We start from the raw sequence: 24,565 nt of genomic DNA on the forward strand, positions 1-24,565 counted from the left end.
CATACCAGTGCTCCCCGCCTTAAAAGAAGATAATGAGTTACTAGTCTTTTTGGCAACACTATGTGATTCCTAACAATTTAGCTCTATTATTTAAAAATCTACTTAGTAAGGGCCCTCTGCATTTTTTATATTGTGTTTAGGCTCTATGGAGTGTAAATCTATTATTACAAGTCAGAGAACTAAATCATGTTGCCTCCAACAACAACACACACCTTCACAAAGCTTCAAATACACCAAGCAGTGCTGCCCATGGGGGCCGTGACTAGGCGCAGGTGCATTGTGGGTCCCAGTGAGAAGGCTTCTGAGTGTGCAAGGTCCACTGGGCTGTGATGAGGGGTTACTTTATTAAAATGGAAATAGGAAAGCCAGAGGTCTAAATGACCATATGCTAAGGGTTATTTTCTCTCTTTAAAAATAAAAACCACTTTGTGCTATGAAGGCAGCTTTGGAGGATCAGTGCTGAGCTAGCGAGCCTTCAGATGACATTACCCGACAACAAGCGATGGTCGTGACAAGTGCATGTTTGTTTTGAGGAACATATTATTAGGAACATGACCATTAGGGGACGATCACAAAGCAGTCCTCCCCTGACCTTCTTAGCCCAAAGTGAGAGGCCTACAGGACCGTGATTTCCTCTCTGAGTCTAATAAAAGAAATAGTCACGTTTCCAGTCCAAAGCTTAAAGTACAGAACGTGAAGCTGGCACTGTGGGGATAAAAAAGATACACTAAACGCAGCTCTCGAGGCCCCCGGGGGAGGAGGGGCTGGACATGACAGCAGACCTGAACAGGCATGTGCTCTGTGCCTGCCCAGTGCAGCCGCTGCTGGGAGCCCCCGAGTGGGTCTGAGAGGGAACTGTGCTCAAAGAGGCGTGTCATTTCTGGACCCCGAGGCAAATGTTCTTTTTTCTACTTGGGCAGGTATGAAAAGAGAAGGCCTCAGGTTAACAGGTTTATTCCTTGTGTCCCTTGTCACAGAGCCTGATGGCCTACAGAGCCCTGCATTTTGGATAATAACTTGCAGCCCCAGTGAAGGCCTCTTCACGACTCCCGTGAAGGGTACGATCCGTTCAGCCCTGGAAACTGCACCCCACTCCCCCAAGGAGCTGCTTGGCAGAACGTGAACCTTTTTGTCTTCAACCCAGGAAAAAAGTACAAAAAGAACAAGTCTAAGAACAAATAAGGGAACAAGTCTTGGATTCTACCCAAAAAAGTTAAAAAAAAAGGCTGACACATAGGAACAAAACAAGAACACTGAGCTCCCTGGGTGTGTATCAGCTGTGCTGTATCAGCTGTCCTGTACTCCAGCGGTAGCAACCTCGACAGGAGACACTTGGTCATGAAAAGCGTAACACACACAACACACACACACAAATACCATCTATCTACACCACCTGGTACTATCAGACGCCAACTTAGAGGAAGTGAATGGAAAAGAAATCTGCCATGATTTCAGAGAAGTTGGTATTTTCTCACCTTTTCGAAGCTCTTAAGTGTAACTTCATATGTAAGTTCAGCATTAGGTTCAATGCCAAATTTAGGCTTCCCTGCCTCTCCAAAACCATATCTGAAATGGAGAGTAAAAAAATAAAACTTTAAAGAATTGGTGTATGTCCAGGCACTTCCTTGGGTATCTTGAGGCATCACATTAGCACAGAGCTATCATGTGCAAACTACACACATCCGAGACCCTGAAGACAAAGCAGATGTTGATCAGAAGATAGGGTGCCAGACAACACTGCTGTGGTGTTTTAAGAAACCAAGCTTGATTGAGTTTTCTTCTTCACATTGATACGTAATGTAACACCTGTACTCCTTGGAACAGCTTGCTTAATGTGATTCTAAATGTCACTGCCTTTCTCTGCTTGATTTTATATCTAGTTCTTTTTATAGAAAAGCCATTATTTGACTATTAGGACTCTTCCTGATGCTTTATCAGAAGGACAGAAGACAACCACTGTAATTGTTACAATGCTGTTTGGTAGAGGTATGTTTTTAAAGTGAGAAGTGCTCTTCCTTTCCAAAAGCACCACTTCCAGTCAGATAAACTGAGAGAAAGGTTCACACCTCAGGAAGGAAATACACTCTGACAGTATGTCTTCAAGACTTTTAGAAAGCACACTAGAAAACAGCAATGATATAACAAATATATAATCAAAAAGGAGAGTCCCAGCAAGCTCTAACACTTCATCAAGAGAAATACTGCATTGTGTTCTCACAGCTCTCTGGCTGTAAAACTAAAACACTAAACCTTTTAGCCAAAACTGACTGAATAAAATAACTGGGAATATATACGTAAATCTGTTTTTTCGAACCATTTAAGTTTTTTAACAAATCCAAGGCATTCGAGGGAGCACACGTCCACTGGAATGGAAATTCTGGTGGAGCCTCCGTCTGTCTGGGTTAGTGGTTTTCCAGATGCAGAACAATGCACAAAATATTAGGAAAATATTCACTGGAACGTATCCTGCTCCCGTGTGTTTTAAGCCACACTACTCTTTGACTTATAGAATAGTATTGCAAAAAACTTAGTAAACCCAAACTTTCAGGCTATAAGCTGAAAAGGTACCAAAACCAGGTTGATATGAATACTTAATACCTTCAGTTTTCTCCAGGGCAAAAGGCCTAGAGCGGAACATTCATCTCTTGCCACTCGCACCTCTTCTTTACCCCTTGCCTGAATTTTTCAGGAAGAAAATGCTTACTCACTTACCTCCATTGTTACACAAGAACATGGAAGCTGGAGCCAGAGAGAGGCGTAAAGATACAGTGAGAGCTGGTAGGAACGGGGTGGGGTGGTTTTAATAGCAGGGCAAAGGGTATCTTCAGCAAAGAAATAAAAGAGGACATAATTACCAGTGGCCAGTTGCAGGAAGTGGTGACTAGTTTTCTACTTTGGGCTCTTAGACCAATATATCTCCTATTTTGTTTCTGCCAGCTGGTAAATAAAGAACATTCCTCAACTGCTGGGAATCAGGTAGGCAGGTGAGTCCCTACTGAGCATGTGTTTACTGACAGCATGTTATATTTGGAGCCCTGTGCTGACAGGTACAAACCCAACAGATGATCTGGCACTTGCCTTAGTCTGCTAGCTCTCAGCGGGTGACTTTAATTCCCCCTCTCCATCAGGGATATCTGGGGATGTCTAGAGATTTGGAATCTGTCATAACTAGGAGGGTGCTACTGAAATCTAGTGGGAAAAGGCCAGGGACACTACCAAACAGCCTACGATGCACAGGACAGCCCCCACAACCAAGAACTATCTAGCCCATCTGGACCAAAATGTCAGTAGTGCTGAGGATGGGAAAAGCTGCCCTAGAGTAGCTTACAGACAGGGGGCTCATGGCTGGGGGCAAGGAGTTTGGTGGATCTGGGTCAAAGGAGGCACCTAATTGTCCTGGTTATCATTGATGGGATTAAAGAAGACTAAAGGATTTATTTCTACAATCTCTCCTGGGTTCAAATGAAGAAATTCTGTGAGATGTATGTGGAGCACATAATCCTGGGGAGGTGTAAGCTCACCTCGAACTGTCTGGGAAGCATCTAACCTGACTTCCTATTACAAGGAAAGTTGGCTGACTTATGCTAGATCAGGCTGGGCAAGGAAGGACCCAGGACACACAAATTGATCTGACTGAAAGACAGCACACCACAAATGGAATTCCAGGACTTAACCAAAAGACAAGCTGGGCTACAGTAACAGAAGCAATCCAGAATTAATGTTGTTAAATTAAGAGCTGCCTGCAAAGAGTAGAGATACAAATAATGACTTATTAACGACCATTAAGCCTTTACGTGCATACGAGAAGCACTTGTATCCTAAGTTCTTACCAACTGCTCCCTTTTTACAGATGAAGAAACTGAGGCTCAGAAAGAAGTGCTTCCTGAGAGTCACACTAAGAGGCAGTGGTAGAGCTGGGATTTAAATCTGGACTCTGCCCCCAGAAAATTGTTTAGTTTTTGACCCACACTGCCTCATAATTAGACACTATGGCTCTTGACAGCCTGTGTTATTGTTTGGCGTTGGTGCAAGACAGAAGATAAGAAAAGGAAGAAAAAAGTTAAAATGAGCCATACTTTACCCAAAACAAAAAATATTAAGTCAAAGTATTTAAAATAATATAAAGGACACTTCCCGATGAGAGGCGAGAAAATGGGTTCTCTGGAAGTAAGTTTTGAATTTATTGTGAAAACATCCTGCAAAAGTACCTATCAGAATCAAGAGGAGGTATATGCCCTGGAAATCTTTTAGAGAATGAAATACAGATGACATTAAGAATAACAACATATATTTGCAACAGCCATATTTATAGCAACACGCAGATGTAATGTCTCTGTAAGTGGGAATCTGAGTAAGTCAAGCAAATTCACTGCACAGGCTCACAACGCACCTGTGGGCAGGGATGCTCTACATACATGGATAACCTTACGCAGTGCATGTGTGGACGGTCTCAGGTTGCAGACTTTATATAACTCCTCAACATATTAAGCAGAAGCCTTTCTAACTATGCTAAGTTATTTCCATAAAACGTATGAAAAAAACCTTTTATACCTAGAAATTCATGAAAACTTGTCAACTACATTTATGCCTCAAAAGATCTGAAAAATCTGCCATATGTTAAAACAGAGTTTCCTTTTTCTTATGGTCTCAAGGTAAAATGGAAGAGAAAAACAGTCATCACAACAGCAATAAGAGCTAGTACACTGAGGGTTAGGGTGTGCCAGGCACTTTGATAAGTTCTTTACCTGCATTATCTCACTTAGGCCTCCACAACTTTAGGAGGTAGACACCATTTATCCCCATTTTACAGAAAGGGAAACTGAGGCTTAGGAGAGTCAAGTGCACACAGATGGATAGTTGGGAGGGGTGTGTGTATGGGGTTAACCACTAATCATACAACAAACAGTTTAAACTTGCAAAGAACTATTTGCATTAATAAATATAAGGATAATTCCTGTTTCTCTTTGCCATTAAACTTGGGCCATCTGCTCCCACAACTGGTTTGTCAGCTAGGTTAAAATATAATGAACTGATTCATACAATACCTGCTCACAATGTATGCAGAACTTCTCTTCAAGGAGCTTAAATCTGCAAACATACATGGGTCATAAAAATCACTCTCTTTATATGAGTTTAGAACTACTGCAATTTTGGAATGCTGGAATAAAAATAACTAAATATTATTTGGACAGGGAGGAGATACCCTCCTCTATGCACCACCTCATTTAAAAAGTTCTGTATAAAAAGAGAGAAATAGGTTCATTTAGGAGTGAACTACAAATACAGAGTAAATGCAAATAAAACACACTGAGGTGGGAATACACTAGTGGAATATAACAGAATAAAAGAAGGTATTAAGTAAAGGCTGCCTCAGTGAAGGCTCTAAAGGGTTTGAGGTGTAGAGCATTTTGCAAGAATTTTCAAGTGGGTAGTGGCATGGCTAAAATGTCACTTGAGAAATACGATTATGGCTCAAGTGTGAGGGCAGAGGTAAATATGCCGCTGGATTACTACCGAGGCCACACAAAGGCAAGCGACTGTACAAAAGGCACAGTATTACCGATCGGTAAGTGCAGGTCATCAAGATTCTCAGTAACTAAAAATCCTACTGACTGAAATCCAAGGAGCCAGAGAGGGAGGAGACACCAGATAAGCAGATGCACTTTCACGCAATCAGAATCAAAACACCCTGGTTTCTCAAGGGTCTATTTCTCAAGATAGAAGGGTTGGATTCATGGTATAATTTTGGATCTAAAAATAATACCAAACATGTTTTCACAAGAGAGACTGTCAGTGTCTGATAGTTCTAAGCTTGGAAGTGCTAATGGATATCCTTATGATGGGAAAATTTCAGGCAAAAATGAGTCATCTCCGCTGCTTTAGATCCAGGAAGAACACTCTTTTTTCAGGGACTTTGTATAAGAACAAGTGGCACAAATTCAAGTGGCAATAAATCATCCAAATGCTCTTTCTACTTCCAACCCCCGTGTTTCACTGCCTCCTGCCTAATTTACGGAAAAGGGGAGGGTGGGTGAGAGAATCAAGTGAGAAGGGCCAATAGCTTCCTGTCTTGGCAATATGGAAGGTGAAACAAGAAAAGCAAAACTTGCTGGTCAGTCTTATCCTAAACACACATCAATCACGTAAATAGGCTTATAAACCTCTGTAATAGTATAAGGCCCATTAATTCACTTCATGACTAACTGCAGCCTGATTTAATTGTTTCCATTGTTCGCATTAACTTCACTGAAAATACCAAAACGCTGAGTGAAAAAGCAAGGGTACCCCTGTTCTTTAGATAACTTCACCGTATACTGAACTGGTACACTGCTTACCGTGGTCCAAGATATAAAATACATTGTTCCTCACGCTGCATTTTCTCCAGAGCTTTGTCAATTCCAATTGGAATGTCGTGGTCTTCTCCTTCACCAACGATGAACCCTACATCTCTGCAATCAAACATCCTTCCTCCACAGCGGCCTTCCAGGTGGACTGAGGGAGAGGAGACAGGATGGTCAACAGAGCTGCTCATGACTAGATAATTTAGGGAAGTGATAAGTGAGGACTTCCCCTTATTTCATCTAGAGACATACATGGTCTCACGTGAAATCATATTTCTTTCTGTTTAAGTTTAAACTTATAATTACTGATAACGGTATCAATAAGATAGCTTAGTGGATAATTAAGTGGAAACATAGGTTTAATTTAAACCTACTGTATGACAGAGGTTTCCTCACCTATAATACAAGATCAAGAGATACTAGGTTATTTAATAGGTAATTATCAAAATGCCACATATTTAATGTCAAACATATAAAGGCTTAAATATTTGTGACTGCATCATAGCTTTAGATGCTTGGGTTGAAAACAGCTGAATGGCTGTGATATACAAAGGTTAACTGAATACAGAAACTTTTTTTTTTTTTTAAGAGTCTTAACCTCATTCACAAATATGTTTGCATAGAAATGGAAAACCCAAAGGCAGCATCATCAATAACCAACATAGCTATATCCCTTAGTGGAGTAATAAATGCAAAATGTGAAGGAATCAATAGTCTACTACAACTTTACAAATCAAATTACTCAACCACCTCCTCTGAAATGTTAAGTGAAGAGGTCAGTTTCTTGGGGCCTACTTCTTCCCCACTCCACTCAGACTCACTCAGCTCATTCCAGGGGTAATTTCATATTAGAAAAGGGCCTTTTATTTTTTTTTTTTAAAGACAAAATAGGAAAAACACATATAGATATGTATTTTTTTCTTGATTGGTTAAGACTTTTTTTCTGGGATAAACAATTCTCTGAAACTTTCCAACTACTTTTAATATTAAGGATAATCATTCCTTTCCATTTAGGTCTTTGACTCAGTATGAAAAATGAATGACTTGTATGACTGCATGACAGTCAACAAGCAATATGATAATTTGTCTTTATTCCTACTTCTGTAATGTAATGGCCTTGATTTGAGTGTAACTATTTCCTAAAATGCTTCTTTTCTAAGACTGGTTGCTCTACTTTAGATCAATAACTTGCTTTAGAGAGACTGCAAATCACTTGTTCTGTTACATTCATTCTATGAGACAATTATTCTCCAAATACAAATTCAATTCCAACTTACTTTACTTTTGAACGACTTGATCTCAAAGGTCCCCTCTAAAGCTCTAAAATTCTACAATTCTATGACCCAGTATCAGAACTCTTGACATAGGCCAGAAACCTGTTTCAAAACTAATTCCTGTAGTTAATCATTTGATCGGGTTACCTTTAGCCCAGGCCTGGGAAATGAGAGAAACCCTGAAGAGTAAACAGCAGTGGCACAGACACTAGGGGCCAAAATGTCACATAGACATTTATGCTTTGAAGTTCTCTCCCCTTTTCTAAATCACTTGGATTAATACCATACTGATTTGCTCCCATCGTGGCCATAGGCTGGAGTCAAAGAAGCTTGGGCCAAACTCACGAAGGCCTGACTCTTGAGTCAGATGCTCTAAACAGGTGCAAGAGCTAGATTGGCTTTCAGGGTGGAGCTGGCATACAGAGATTTTGTTCTTTGCCCCATTCTCATATATGCAGATGACACTCTATTATATTCACTTTTGGAATGTTCTAGATAAAATACAACTTAGCTTGCAATACAGTGAAAGTTCTTTTGAAATGGAAAATAGTTTCAAAATAAATTCCAATTTTATTATTTTCAAATATATACATTCTAGAGAGGGTCTGCAGGGAATCCAAGGCTTAAGATATTTTTACTACAGTAAAAGCTGATGTTTCTAAAGAATTTGAGAGTTCTGAAAAGTTTGTGTTCTTAAATATTTTAAAATCTGCCCCCAAAGTTTAATTTAGACTAATGTGATGATACTTTTCATGAAAAGAGATTTCATTCAAAGTGAATTTCAGCCCACATATTGTGGAGTATATCAAGTATTGAAATTTATTATCTTAGTAGCTCACAATTTAGTTGACAGATCTTTTTGTGTGAGGTTTATTGTTAGAAGTACTTTCCTCCCTGAAGGAGAGCACATTTAGTGGGGGAGGAAACTATCAGTACATTCGTTGTGGTTTTTGGTTGATCAAGTCTCAATGTGTTTTCAAAACAGGAAATCCAGAGACTCTGCAAAGGATTCCTGCCTGTGTGTCAGTTTCCTAAGCAGGTTTTCAGCCTGATGCATGTACTTGATATTGAAATTATAAAAATAATCTCAGGAATTCTCTTTACATGTGATAACTCTTCATATTTGGGAAAGAAAAGATTGGCTATTAATAAACATGCTAAGAAAGACAAGTGAAGCAAGCAAGCAAGCTTAAAACAAAAGCTCACTGCAGCCGGTCTTTGAGAGAGACAATAAATGACAGGCCCAATGTTTGTGGCCACCTATTAGGAAGGTAAAAATTTGCAATAACTTTTATAAATACTTACTACCTTATACAGGGACTAATCTTTTTTCCAATAAAATGTCTTTTAAGTTGACCCTGAACAAGCACTACCCACAGTACCATAAACTCTTAAATTGATAAAATAATATGCATGCACACACACACATCTATATGTGTATATATAAAACCATCACCTTTTAATAATGACATTATCTGCAATGTCAGTGTAAGAGGAGGTATCATAGCCTCAGGGAGAATAGAGCCCATGGATTCTTTACATCTACAAGTAGCAAAGGCTATCACTCAGTTAACTGGTTTCTAAACTTGGAATACTGGTGTGACAAATTCTACAGGACTGCTGACAAGAACTCACACACCACCTTGGAGCCACAGAAATGCTTGCCTATTGCCACAGCAGGGCCCCCATCATGGTGACAGATGCAGACACATCTAGTTCCTACAGATTCAGGTTTTTTTTTTTTTGTTTTTTTTTTTTGAAGGTCTCAACAATTGCTACCAAAGAAAACTGTAGCAGCCCTGGCTGTGGAAGACCTGTGGTTGCTTTTGACCTTGTATCTCTTAGTGCAAATACTCACTTAATAAATATTTAATAATAACCATCATGACTCACTGGGAGCTCGGCCTCCAGGGCTCAGGAGGTCTGTTGCTAATTCCAACCAGCATGATTTACGGGAAGTAAATGATCTATGACGTGCCCAAAGAGAATAAAAGTACATACAGGATGCTTCTACTTAGGGCTTTTTTGGGAGAGAAAGAAATATGCAAGTTAAAAAGGGACAACATTTTCTCTTGAGTTAAAGTCTACGTAACTTAAAGAGGGGAGGTTCTCCAAACCCCACGAAGTCAAACCAAACCAAATTACCCGAGCTTTGCTGCGCAATCTGAGTGTAACCACATCAAGTGAGCCCAGTCTGCTGCAAAACATCACTTAAACTGGAGCTCTGACTTATTGTTCTCTTACTGCCCTAGAGCAATTTTGTTTTGAAGAGCACAGAACACCCTGTTCTGAATGTGGCTGGCACATGAACTCGATGTGCTGACAGCAATTTGTACTCCGATTAAAATGGGGGGAAAAGGAAAGAGAGTGCACTGCAGTAAGGGAAAAAAAAAAAACAACTGGAATGCAAGAAACCAAAAGCTGTATAATTTGTATTTTAGGAAGCAAAACTGAGAGAGGTTCCATAACCTTAAAAAAAAAAAAAAGTGCTGTAAATGCTCCAGCCTAAAAGACATTAGCTCTGGTAAGTGTTTTTCCCTTTTCTAATTATAGTAGTTGGTGTCTGATAGCTTTGCACTCATTCCTGAAACAATTACTAGGTCATGGGGATCTGAATGGGAATGTTGTAATGGCATTACTACTACACAAGATGGGTCATTTAGCCAGAGAAAACCAGGTTGTGACAGGTTACTCCCACTCGGCAAGGGTTTTCTCTGCTGCCTAATTCATGCCAAGTGAGTTTCTCTCTGCCTGCCTAACAAAGCAGGAGCATCCAAGAGACAGTGGGATCTTAACGACCCCCTGAAAAGGCAAATGGGGAAGCAGAGGCAGATTTATAAAATCAGGAGGGGCATATTAATCACTGATTAGAAGACAAACTCCTCATCAGGCATGATGGTTAATTTCCCCAAAACTGCCTCCTGTCCTCCTCTGCACCATTCTGTACTCTTCGAGATGAACAAATACCCAAGACTGCTTATGGCACTGAGGGGCCAGATGCTGACTGAGAGCAGGCATGGAACCTGGCTCCTTGAAGAGAATAACATTTATGCAGATGATTACATCTTAGTCTACACGGGAAGCATACACAAAGCAATAAATTCTACACCAACCCAAATCCTCACCACTCTTCTCTTTACACCAGTATAGCGCTTTAGTTAGACCTGGATTCCAGGCCCATCCCGCCACTTAACTATTGTGGCTTTGGGCAAGGCCATTTAAATTATCTGAAGCTCAGTTTCTACATCTCTAGAACAGGGGAAATAACATTAGCTACCTCATAACCATTGAGAGGATTAGATTAAGTACTGAATTAAAGCTTTTAGCCCAATAGCTGGCATGCATTCATTTATGCGTCAGAGCAGCAACTATATGAAAATACTTTGTCACGTGTGGATATAGAGATGGACCCAATGAATGTTAGCTATGATTATTTTCCTGCAATTAGTGGTAAATTATACCAGATCAACCATGTTTTAGAGCGTGGTATAAGAAACTACTTAAAGTCTCCACAGAAAGAGGTGTCAAAGTATGAACAAAATTCAAAGTGGGCAGAAGCAGTATCTTCTTTTGGATCTCACAGGGCCCGACACACAGTTCAGGGCCAGAAAGTAAATATTTATTTAATGATTAATTTGAAAACAGGACATTAAGGAAAATTGCAGTAATTTTCACTCATTTATAGGAATTTTCCTTTTTGAATATATTAGCATTTCTATTCTTTTTTTGCCTGATAATTTTTTCACTTATGAAATTTAAAAAATTTATACCATTTTAAAGGTTATTTTCCATTTATAGTTATTACAAAATAATGTAATTGGCTCTATTCCCCATGCTGTACAATATACCTTCGAGACAATCTTATACCCAACAGTGTGTACCTCCCACTCCTCCACCCCTACTGTTGCTCCTATTTTTAATAAATTCCAAGAACTATTTAAATTCTTTACTGATACACAGCTTTTGTTCTTTAATACCATTCTAAAATAAATGGTCCATTGGCTAGATTTTTTAAATAACAAAAGCTTATTTTCTATTAAGACTTTACCCAAAGACTTGAAGATCCCTTTTTGGAAGAAAGGAGCTATATAAATCCAACATATTTGAAAGAATAAACACTATCCATTTTAGACCAAGTACCATACTACATCATTTTGTGAAAAATGGTTTCAAGAATTTAATTTCTCTTATTGGACAAAATTTGCCAGGACATTGATAAACACTTCAAAAGTATGGGAAAAACAAAACCAAAAAGCCCTCATACCTCTATCAGATCTCAATATGGGCATACATGAAATCTTTCCTCTGTTTAAAATTTTTGGACCATTTTGTTTTTTAATGTAATAATAGTTGGATTTTGTTGTCATCATTGTTTTATCCTTATGAGGATTTCTGCCCTTAATAGGTGGCTTTTTCCCCATTCATATTTTTTGTAATCACTGGCATGACTGATTTTATTCTTACCATCTTATTTTAGGTTTCCTACATAATGTTTTCTTGTTATTTTTCTTTTATTACTTTTTCTAGATTGAGCAAATTTTCCTTGTTCCTCTACTTTCCCACTCCACCCTGGGTGGTCTCGGAGTTCTACATGCTATTCTTACTCGTATCTAACGTTAAATTTTAAACAAATCATTCAATGTTATACATACACATGTACATTCATGTTTATCTATATTAACTAATCAGCATAATATCCCCTGGAGTAAGAAAATCACTTTCCTCTTCATTTTCCATCTGCACAACATTTTGTTTAAATGACTCAGAACCTAGCTCCGTACTATTAAACTATTATTATTTTTAATGTTATAGTTCTACCATTTCAGGGATCTTTCAAGATAAATTTCTAACTTCATGGTCATGTTATGGAAGTTACTTTTACGCCCACTAATGTTTCTTATGCTTTGAATCTTCAGTTCTTGGCTTTATTTTTTTGTGATGTTTTAGTATATCCTATAGTATTATTTTTTTCAAAAAGGGCACAAGTCTACAAATTCCAAAGTTAATTTTGTTCTCATACTTAAATGGTAATTTGGCCGAGTATAGAATCCTAGGTTCAAAATACTCACAGTGCTCAAAGCATTGTCTTTTAGTGTTTAGTGTCACAAATTAGAAGTTTGATGTCATTTTGATTCTCATTCCTTTGCATCTAGCTTGATTCTCCCTCGAAGAGTTCAAAATTTTCTTTCAAGCTATGGAATTAAGAAATTTCACCAGATACACACACACACAAACACACACAATGAAATACTATTCAGCCATAAAAAAGAATGAAATCTGGCCATTTGCACCAACATGGATGGACTTAGTATTATGCTAAGTGAAATAAGTCAAAGACAAATACCATGTGATTTCACTTACTTGTGAATCTAAAAAACAAAGCAAATTAACAAATATAACAGAAACAGAGTTACAGACACACAAACAAACAGGTGGTTGCCAGAGCTGAGAGGGGTAGGGAGGCAGGGAAACCAGTGAGGGAGATAAAGAGGTATAAATTTCACTAGAAAATAAGTCAGGGAATATAATTACAGCATGTGGTCAATATATGTAGGAATACAGTTAATACTGTAATTTTGTATGGTGACAAATGGTAACTTGACTTATCATGGTTATCGTTTTGTTAATGTATAAAAATACTGAATCACTATGTTGTACACCTGAAACTAATATAATAAGTCAATTATACTTCAATTAAAAAAATAAACTTCATCAGGATGTATCTTTAAAATGAAAAAGCACTTCTTACTCCTGTATGCCACTATAAACTAAGACTTTCAATCTTAAGGCTCTCCTATCTTCTCTAGGAAGTTTTCTTCTATTATGCGTTTGGTTATATACAAACTGTCTATCTTTGACTTATTATTCCAGTCTTCTAATTTTTCTTTCATTTTTCATCTCTTGGGTGTTTTTTTTTTTTTTTCTTTTTGCTCTGTGTTCTGAGATATTGTTGACTATCTTTCATATTACCAAGTCAGGATTCTGGGGCTGTCCATTTTGATTTTCAACCCTTCCTCTGGATTCCAATTTTGGTAATCATATTCTTAACTTCCAGAAACTTTCTTCTCTTTCCTTGTCCAGAGAAGCTGGTTTTTGACTTAGAATTTTAATATCCTGTTAAATATCTATTAAGATAGTAATTAGTATTTTGAAAATCTTCTATTTCTTCTTAGTTCACCTCAGTGCTTGTTTCATGGTATCTGCTGATAATTCTGTATTGTTTGGTCATATGATAAAGGAAAGATTCAGAAAGATCAAGTGATTATAGTTACCTGACACAGTTTTTCTAAGCATTTGGATATACTTCCATGCTAGGCCCGTTCCCAAAGGAGGTGGGCTGACTGTGGAGCTCTCTGGGTGAAGATTCCACAAGTACCTATTGTGCATTTACTACGTGCTGAGCATGATGTCCACAGGAAGGCTGGGGATACCATTTTCCACTGTTGATGCAGGAAAAAGTTGTACTTTAGGAACCAAACACTTCAGCATATTACTGAAAGAGCAGGGCTGCTCTTTCACTTGTTTCCCCTTCAAGTCTGTTTTCAAAGTTCAAAGCTACTTTATGCTTTCATGTTATAGTCCAAGTCCTAACATGTGGAGTCTTCTGAGGCCCATCTCTATTTTATTTAAAAAATCTGGCCTAACTCACTTTAGCCTGAGAGCGAAAGTCACAGCCAGAGCCTATAGTAATTTTCAAGCCTTGGCTGCAAACTAGAATTACCTGGGGAGTTTAAAAAAACATACTTGTGCCTGGAGTACCACCCTTTGAGATTTGAGATTCTTATTTAACTGGTCTGGGCTGAGACGTAGGCATCAGGGTTTTAAAAGCTCCCCAGGTAATTCTAAATTCAACCAAAGTTGAGAACTACTACACTAGAGGTCTACTGGCCCAGCTGTTCCATATTGTTTTATAACAACCCTGATGATTGCCCCATAGTCTGCTTTGGCTCCCTTGCACCAGCTGACTGAGCTTGGAGTTCTGCCCAAGCTCACTGAGAAGAACGGCATGTACCTCTGCAGAGGTCTTCTCTACACCTGTTGTGGGTTGGGTTTCCTGAGTCTAGTTTCCATCAGTCCAATTTTATCTACTTTACATATTCCAGAAATTCTTCCTAATTTCTGATCCACTTCTTGTATTCTTCCTTTTTTCCAGCACTAATATGGATTTCTTCCTCTTTTTTGAAATCATTCTCCACCCCTCACCTCCCACCATCTCTCATTTCAGCAGGATTTGGAGAGGGAAAGGGGGTGAGAGGGAAGGGTACTCCAATGACTTCAATCCCTGCAGATCACTCTGCTGAAATGTTCACATTAGAAAATACTGCCAATTGCGTGCATTCTTTGCATTCAAATGTGGTTGAAAGCACTGTGAAACAAGAAGCAAGAGAGCCACACACAGCTGGCATTTTGATGTGCCTACTCCAAGCACTAAGTTAACAAATCAGAAGATGTGAAAGATGGGAGCTGGGGGAAGAGAAACTGGTAGCTATTCACAACCTTATGTCAGACAGATTGGATTTTCTAAGAAAGCAAAGCTTAAAAGTAACAATTTAGCCACTACTGGCACCTAAACTAAAGTATGATGACTAAAGTATCAGTTATCATGATAATGTCAATTAGAGTACCTTAGAACAGTGTGACTTTTTTTTTTTAATAGAAAAAGGACAACACAATAAAAATTACAAGATGGTCATCTTAATTGACACAAAAAAAGCACACTGGAACAGAATCTAAAAATTGATTTGCAAGCATAAGGATCTTGATAGAGTAAAAATCACAATTTCTTTAAGAAATTATAAATCCTGTCAAATTAATGTTAAGTTCTCTCTACCACATAGAAACAAATTATTAAAAGGAAGCAAAAGATCACAGGGAACTATATTCAATATCTTGTAGTAACCTATAATGAAAAAGAATATGAAAATGAATATATGTATATGTATGTATGACTGAAACATTATACTGTACACCAGAAACTGACACAACATTGTAAACTGACCACACTACAATAAAAAAGGAAGCAAAAGATCATAATTCAATAAAAGGCTTTTGATTCAGTCCATAACTTTATTCTTCAAAAAACAAAAATCCTAGAGAAATATGATTTAGGTAAAATTACTATTAAGAAGATATATAACCAATACCATGCTGTCTTGATGACTGTAGCTCTATAGTATTGCCTGAAGTCTGGGAGAGTTATTCCTCCAGCCTCTTTTTTTTTCTTCAGTAATGCTTTGGCAATTCTAGGTCTTTGATGGTTCCATATAAATTTTATTATTATTTGTTCTAGTTCTGTGAAATATGTCCTGGGTAATTTGATAGGGATTGCATTAAATCTGTAGATTGCCTTGGGCAGTGTGACCATTTTAACAATATTGATTCTTCCAATCCAAGAGCATGGGATATCTTTCCATTTTTTTAAGTCTTCTTTAATTTCCCTCATCAATGGTTTATAGTTTTCTGTGTATAATTCTTTCACCTCCTTGGTTAGATTTATTCCTAGGTATTTTATTACTTTGGGTGCTATTTTAAAGGGGATTGTTTCTTTACTTTCTTTTTCTGTTGATTCATCATTAGTGTAAAGAAATGTCACTGATTTTTGAATGTTAATCTTGTAACCTGCTACCTTGCTGAATTCTTCGATCAGCTCTAGTAGTCTTTGTGTGGACCTTTTAGGGTCTTCTATATATAGTAACATGTCGACCAATGGAACAGAATAGAGAGCCCAGAAATGAAACCACAAACTTTTGGTCAACTAATCTTTGACAAAGGAGGCAAGAATATACAATGGAATACAGACAGTCTCTTCAGCAAATGGTGTTGGGAAAACTGGACAGCAGCATGTAAAACAGTGAAGCTAGAACACTCCCTTACACCATACACAAAAATCAACTCAAGACGGATCAAAGACTTAAACATAAGACAAGATACAATAAACCTTCTAGAGGAAAATATAGGCAAAACATTATCTGACATTCATCTCAGAAATTTTCTCCTAGAAGAAATAAAAGCAAGAATAAACAAATGGGACCTAATGAAACTTACAAGCTTCTGCACAGCAAAGGAAACCATAAGTAAAACAAAAAGACAACCTACGGAATAGGAAAAAATTTTTGCAAATGAAACCGACAAAGGCTTGATCTCCAGAATATATAAGCAGCTCATACGACTCAATAAGAAAAAAAATAACCCAATCCAAAAATGGGCAGAAGACCTAAACAAGCAGTTTTCCAAGGAAGACATACAAATGATCAATAAGCACATGAAAAAATGCTCAATATCACTAATTATCAGAGAAATGCAAATCAAAACTACAATGAGGTATCACCTCACACCAGTCAGAATGGCCATCATTCAAAAATCCACAAATGACAAATGCCGGAGAGGCTGTGGAGAAAAAGGAACCCTCCTTCACTGCTGGTAGGAATGCAGTTTGGTGCAGCCACTGTGGAAAACAGTATGGAGATTCCTCAAAAGACTAAGAACAGACTTACCATATGACCCAGGAATCCTGTTCCTGGGCATATATCCAGAAGGAACTCTACTTCAGGATGACACCTGCACCCCAACGTTCATAGCAGCATTATTTACAATAGCCAAGACATGGAGACAGCCTAAATGTCCATCAACAGATGACTGGATAAAGAAGATGTGGTATATTTATGCAATGGAATACTACTCAGCCATAAAAACCGACAACATAACGCCATTTGCGGCAACATGGATGCTCCTGGAGAATGTCATTCTAAGTAAGCCAGAAAGAGAAAGAAAAATACCATATGAGATCGCTCATATGTGGAATCTAAACAAAACAAAACAAAACAAAAACAAACAAACAAACAAAGCATAAATACAAAACAGAAATAGACTCACAGACATAGAATATAAACTTGTGGTTGCCAAGGGGGTAGAGGGTGGGAAGAGATAGACTGGGATTTCAAAATTGTAGAATAGATAAACAAGATTATACTGTATAGCACAGGGAAATATATACAAGATCTTATGGTAGCTCACAGAGAAAACAGTGTGACAATGAATATATATATATATATGTTCATGTATAACTGAAAAATTGTGCTCTACACTGGAAATTTGACACAACATTGTAAAATGATTATAAATAAATAAAAAATGTTTAAAAAAAAGAAGATATATAAGTAATTTGAAGACTGTTATTAAAGACAAAGACAAACTGAACACTGTGTTCTAGGTCAGCCCCAGTAGAGCCAAAAGGATTTGCTGGTGAACTGGATGTAGAATGTAAGAGAAGTCAAGGATTTATTTCCTTTAAATCTATTTAAAGGAAGCAAAACAAAAGATATAAACATAATACAGAAGGTTAAAAAAAAAAGAAATTAATTGTCTACCATGTACTAGGCACCTTTCTTCATTTAACTGTCACAACAATCTGGGGGGGTAAAAGATTATTATTACCATTTTACAGATGACGAAACTGGATGCTCAAGGTGATTAAGTGCCTTGTCTAAAGCAATAGAAAAATCAAGTAGTGATTCCAAGATTCAAAGCTCACGTCTATCACTTCCAAAGCCTATGTGTCCCCTCCCCTGACTACTCACTGCACCTTTATACAGAAGTGACAGAAACTTGGTGACTCTTGTGTATCTATAATTACGTTATAATGGATGATCACTGTGTTTAGTTCTCTTTCACTGTAGGACTGGCTTTAGTTCTAGGATTTCTACCTGGTTTTGAATCTAAGTCTAAGGGTGATACTACAAAAAAAGGCAAACCGGTAAAGACTGAGAAGACTTCAAAGAACAAGGTGACCTTGGCTTCTGGCAGGGTCCACTTTTAAGTCCACCTTCTGCCCTCCACCCACACATAGCCAACTGGTTTCAAAGAGGGAAAGCAGGACACCTTAACCTTGATAACTGACAATACAATACATTTTTATAAAACTGATTTGTTCCAAAAAACCAAAAAGGGCTTTTGGGAGAAGAAGTAAAAATAAGCCATTTACTCTAAAATTTCCCAGAGAAGTACAATCTAACAAGATGAGAGACGAAAAAAATCAGTCATTGCCCTTTCTTATTTCAAAACAGAAAAACTAAAATTATATAAAGGATTATTCAAATACATTTAAAAAATTCCATTCATAGTGTGTTTTCTTCATGCAAAAAGGAAGAGGATATAAGAAAAAATACATGTATCTGTTCATTTCTTAAAAAAAAAAAAAAAAAAAAAAAGAAGAAACCAGAATCTAATGAGATTAGTTACCTACAGGAAGTAGGAAGGAACAGAGTAGAAATAACCAGGAAATGGGAATTAGTTAGTAGCGGTAAGGGGGGGAATAACACTTCTGAGTATATCTTTTCGTATAGTTTAGAATCTATTTAGAATTTGTTTCATAAACCCAAGAAACAAAGAAATGAAACCAACCAGACCGTGGGGGGAACCCCAAAGGGAAGGCAAACACGACAAATGAATTGAACTATATTACAAATGAATAACATAACCATACTGAAGGGAATGAGGATGAAAGAACTAACCTAAGGTGGAAAACAGGGCTTTCAATGCGTGCTATAGGCTATGACAAAAGAAACTATACACAGATACTTCCTATGTAGGAAATTTGTTTTTCACAGGGATATAGGTTAGCAATTCTGAAACTACTTTCTGTATATACTACAATGGAGCAAACAAACAAATATATTGTGGATGATGAGAGCCAGGTTTCTCGAGTTGGAGAAAGTAGAGTCAAAGAACCAAAGAGAGAAGGTTAAAACAAGTGGGTGGTGTTGAACTGGAACTGAAAGTGTCACTATGTACTCATAATTTTTAATATACATACACAGACTAATATCAAAGTACATATATAAGTATATGTATGCATCTTGAGGTACATGTATTTCCTAGCTCTGTTAAGAGGTTCTAGAAGCAATAACATTCCATAGCATGAGTATACCTACCACTCAGATCTTGGTTTCTAAATACCATTCTCCAGTAAAAGGAATCAGAGCTCCTTGGAGAAATGGCTGATTCTAGGCCTGGAGGAGGGAAATGACAAAAATGAGCCTATAGCATCCCGTGGTGCCAAAAGTAAGAAAGTGCTCAAAAAACAATGTTGAAAGGACAGGGGGTTCCAATGGCCAAATCTGGGACAATCTGAGCAACAAAAAATAAATAAGAGCAGTAATGAATAATAACCTACAGAATACAGTAATATCCATGGGTCAGTACTGACACAGACAAACAGGAGAGAACAGGCAGCTCTTCCTTACAACAGAATTCCAATTATGTGTAGAAGGAACAGTAGAAATAGAAAAGTCACCATTAGACAAATACCAGAGTAATTACTGTTGTATGCAAAAATCATTCATGAATGCTAAAATTAGTGTGTGAAGATTTGATGTAAAAGAAGATATTTCCATAGTCTCCTATTATTTCTCTCCCAATGAGATACTGAGTAATTACAAAGAGAAAAACAGTTAACTTTACAGTGGAGAAACATGGCAGACTCCACCTTAACCAAGTGACCAGAGTTAGTACCACCAGTAACAAGAAGTCAGCATCATGTACCTCCTGATAATGAAGAACTGAGACGGGCACAGCATCACTTGTGTGGTATTTTTCCAAAAATGCGTTACCTCAGTCTAATCAGGGGAAAACATCAGACAAACCCAAATTGAGGGATAGTCTACAAAAAAATTGGCCAGTTATCTTCAAAAGTGTTAAGTCATGAAAAACACAGAAGACTGATGAACTGTCATAGACTGGAGGAGGCTAAGGAGACATGACAACTAAATTACAATGTTGGATCCTGAATTTGATTGCGTACCAGAAAAAGGACATCAGTGTGGCAACTGGTGAAATTCAAGTAAGATCTAAGAAATAGTTAATACCATTGAATCAATGTTAATTTTTCTGTACTGTGGTTAGGTAAGATGTCAACATTAGGGGAAGCTGGGTGAAGCATATAAGGAAATTCTCTGTACTAGTTTTGCAACTTTTCTGTAAGTGAGAAATTATTTCAAAACAAAAAGTTAAAAAAATTACTCCCATCGAAAGTATTACCACAAGCAAAATTTGATTTAATTTATTTAGCTTGCTCCAAAGTTAACTCTATGATGGTAGTTTTGTGGTACTGCCTATGACAGGGAAAAGGTTTCTTTCAATTTAGTTGACAAAAACTGCCAGTTTTAAAATATAGGTTATAAATTGTTGAATCTGGGGAGTCACTGTATCATAGGGGAAAAAACTCACCTTTTGAATATGTTTGAAATTTTGCAATAAAAATTTAAAAACATGTTATGGACAAGATTTTTAAGTGCTTGTTAATACACTGAAGAGAATTTTCTATCATTCCTATAACATTCATAAACATTTAGAATTCTATCATGGAGTGTTTAGGGCTAGCAGGACCTTAGAAATCAAGATGTCTACCCTGCATCACTGTATAAAAAAGAAGCTAAAGCCAGAGGGGCAAGAGTCAGCCAAAGCCAGAATCCTATCTCCTGACTTCTGGTCTAGGTATTCCTCCAACATTATATACATAAGCTCTTCTTCATTTATTCTAAAACTTATCATGAATGACAACCATCTAAACACTTCAAATACAACAGCACAGTGATACTTTTTATAACTGTTTCCAATTAAAAAAAAAAACAACAAAACAAAATTTGAACTAATTTGCCAGACTTGTGAAAATGAAATATGGGTTCAGAGTAATATACCCAACATTAAAGATGAGAAAATCAACTATTCTAGTTTACTGTTTAAAATGAACTCTTCACTCTAAATAGGCTTTTTATAATAGTTCATGTTGCCATCCTTCTTTAGTGATTTTTTTTTAATGGAAGTATTTATGTTTTCTCACAACTCTCTTTCGAAGTACTTCAGCTCAGTAAATGACATCTTTCAAACATTTATCCATGCAGAAAGCATTTACTGAATACTAAATGTGTGCAAGGCACTACAGGTGATGTTGGAAACAAAAAGAAGATGATTCTGGTCCTCCAGCACTCATTCACTCACTGGGGAAATGGGCAAGTGACAAGTAGTGTACACAGAGGCACACATGTACATACCCCTCCCTCTGGGAGGGAGGGAGGGTGATTAGTATTCTAGTCCTCAGTAGTGTCCTTACTTTCAACTTAGCAAATGAAAAATGCAGTAGCTTCAGGTCACTCAATAAATGACAAAACAGAACTTGCACAGAACATGTCTAGGTCTCCTGACATAGAACAGAATAAACACTATTACCCAGTTCTGATCTAACTAAAATGATAAACTGATTTTATCTTGACGGCAACCAGTGGGATGGGTTTGAGAGCCCTGAAGTGCACTACAATCTACTGCTTTATGTAGTAACTCTATAACCTTGGGTGATTTATGTTAACTTCTCTGAACTCAGTTTTCTCACCTGGGGATAATTAATCATACCTCAAAAGTCTGTAAGAAATAAATTAATAAATATGTAAGGCAACTACTATAGCTGTTGGCACACCGAGGAGTCCTTGGACTAAGAATTCCTTGATGGATGGGGCAATCTTTTATTCATTTTTTGAGTTTGTAGAGGCTGATACAGTACCTGGCACACACAGGGTGAATATGTATTTACTAAATGAAGTCATTATTAAATAAATGTTGAATTAAAGACTATTCTTTATATATATATATAATATATATAATATTATATATATATATATATTTTCAATATATTTGTTTCTATAAACAGATTTTAAAAAATGAATCTCCATTTCATCTGCATAAATGGAACCCAACTTTTAAGGACCAGTTCCCTCTAGCAGCAATACTTACTTTCTACCGTCGCTCCTTCGTTTGGGTTTGAATACCCTTCTCCTTTCCGTTTAATTCTTCGGATAATACCTCCATCTTCAAATAAATCCTCTCCTTTGAAATCAAGGAGCTCAATCTAGAAAAAGAAAAGGGATTTGGCTGATAACTGATCAAAAAAGCCAATGTAACATACCTAAGGCAAGAGCAACCAATTCTTTCGTTTTACAAAGTAAAACTGTTTTATATTTATCTGTGCATCTTAGTTATTGGAAAAGGAGGAAAAAAAGAACACTGCACTTTTCAGTACCTGGAAAGAAACTTCACGTAACGATAATGTCTAGGACTGCATCCTGTGGGGCTGCAGTGCAAAGACAGACAGGAAGTACTAGGAAAACTGCCTTGTGGGCAAAAAGCCAGAGTGACACAGTGCTGGCCCAAAACTGTTTTGTCTGACTCTAGAGGCCACTACTTTTCCACCCTGGATTCATGAAATTCCCTTCTTAAAATGTAAGAGCAAATCTTATGAATCAGGCCTACAACCAACCAAAGGTACATTTTATCTTGTTACAATGTTTAGGCATTTGCCCTCTTAATTTATAAATTAGTTTTGGCCAAATATGTATAATTCAACACAGGATGAATAACATATTATCACCACCTACTGCTTCTAATGAGGAAGTGAGATCTGTGACATTTATAAACCTTTGTAATACAAAAATAGCTTTACAACTTGATTTAGATATATTTCAACATTTATCTCCCACATTTCCACCCTGTCTTCTGGTGAATTTTGAGTACGTCATAACTCACACCACTGACCAGAACCTTCATTTCTAAGCCTGGTGTCTTTTGTTTATTTGGTTATGACCGTTTTGTGCCAGAGACACGTTTCTAAGAAAGCACTGGCACACACCCCTTGGGTTTGTGGGAAACAATTCAAGAAGCCAAGCTCCAAAATAAGTAAGTTGGATCTGATTCTCAATAGCAAGCTTAGCTCCTTGTTCCACTGCCTATTGCTTCGGAGCCAGCACTATAGTGGAGCAGATGCTAACAAGGCAACATCACACACATACTTGCCTCAAAAAAGAGAGTTGCATTCGAGGGAATTTTGGGGAGACTGCCAGCAGAGCCATATGCATATTCTGGTTTGCAGAGTAAATGGCAGATCTCTCCTTTCTTCATGGTAGCCACACCAATGTCCCATGCCTTGATAACCTGGCCTATGAGAAAGGAAAAGGGGGTTGAAAGCTATAGGCCATATTTTAAAAAGATTTAACTGTCATGAAACAAAAATCAAACAAATCTCTAATTCTTTATGCTATATACTACTCAGCTAGGCTATGAAAGAACTCGGTAAAAGCTATAAACTGAGAAATAAATTGTGATTTTTTTTTTTTGAGGGCTGTTAGAGAAGATTCTCTGCTGAGAAGGATGCAAGTAGTATCAATTTCTAAACTGCTCAAAGATTAAGTCTTTGAAAAATGGTAGTAACATAATCTTTGACATGTGGCTGGGTTGCAGTTGTTGCTTAATTTATAATTTCAACTGCAATAGTAAGTGCATGTTTTCTAGGCAGTGATGGAACAAAAATAGTATAGCAAATGGAATTTGTCCTAAGGAGGCTTATAATTTAGTTGGGTAGACAAAAACAACAAACAAGAAACAACCGGTAAAGTATAAATTGCATTAAAAGGCCTATGAAACAGATTTTCTTCCTCAAAATTTAGAGTACAAAAAAAGTGGTTTTGTCTTTTTAAAGAAAACAAAATGATGTGTCACAAGAACTACAAAACTCAGAAATTTTTTTTTTTCGGCCTTCTTCCAGGAAACTAAAAGTTAACCTTACTGCTTAACTGCAGAACTGTATTAACCTATATAATTTTAATTGTATCTTACAGTAAGCAGTTCCAAATCCTTTGGGAAACAACAGAAAATGTACATAATTTCAAGGGATAATATACAAATTTGAGGTGCTGTGTCAATCAAAAACTTAAGTATTCAAAGTGAGATCAGGTAAACAATGAACTCCAGAGGAAGTGACTTTTGAAGAGAGCTGTTACTGTGAACTGATGGTAGGATTAGGTCAGGGTAATTAGGATAAGGGGGACCCTATACTAAGGTATGTAAGCAGGGATGGACAAAGCATTTGTGACTCATGACTTCAATTTAGTCTTCATTAATTGTTACATT

At 37.3% G+C, this 24,565-nt stretch overlaps 1 protein-coding gene and 1 long non-coding RNA gene across 6 annotated transcripts in view; one reads left to right on the top strand and one right to left on the bottom strand.

Moving 5' to 3' along the window:
* FKBP5 (FKBP prolyl isomerase 5) overlaps positions 1 to 24,565 on the bottom strand; it is a 93,266-nt gene that overhangs the window by 12,651 nt on the left and 56,050 nt on the right. For all 5 annotated transcript variants that reach the window (XM_031434864.2, XM_031434859.2, XM_031434861.2 and 2 more), the window contains 4 exons: positions 23,453 to 23,595; positions 22,397 to 22,511; positions 6,336 to 6,492; positions 1,476 to 1,566 (listed from right to left, as the gene is read on the bottom strand). In XM_031434864.2, the coding sequence (XP_031290724.1) occupies positions 1,476 to 1,566; positions 6,336 to 6,492; positions 22,397 to 22,511; positions 23,453 to 23,595 (506 nt within the window). The remainder of the gene's footprint in view (positions 1 to 1,475; positions 1,567 to 6,335; positions 6,493 to 22,396; positions 22,512 to 23,452; positions 23,596 to 24,565) is intronic.
* Positions 8,698 to 18,829, top strand: LOC135318622 (uncharacterized). The gene is made up of 2 exons (XR_010376877.1): positions 8,698 to 10,139; positions 16,292 to 18,829. It is a non-coding gene; the product is annotated as an uncharacterized LOC135318622 (long non-coding RNA).

The sequence above is a fragment of the Camelus dromedarius genome, chromosome 19 (genome assembly GCF_036321535.1).
Source record: "Camelus dromedarius isolate mCamDro1 chromosome 19, mCamDro1.pat, whole genome shotgun sequence".
NCBI classification, from domain to species: Eukaryota; Metazoa; Chordata; class Mammalia; order Artiodactyla; family Camelidae; genus Camelus; species Camelus dromedarius.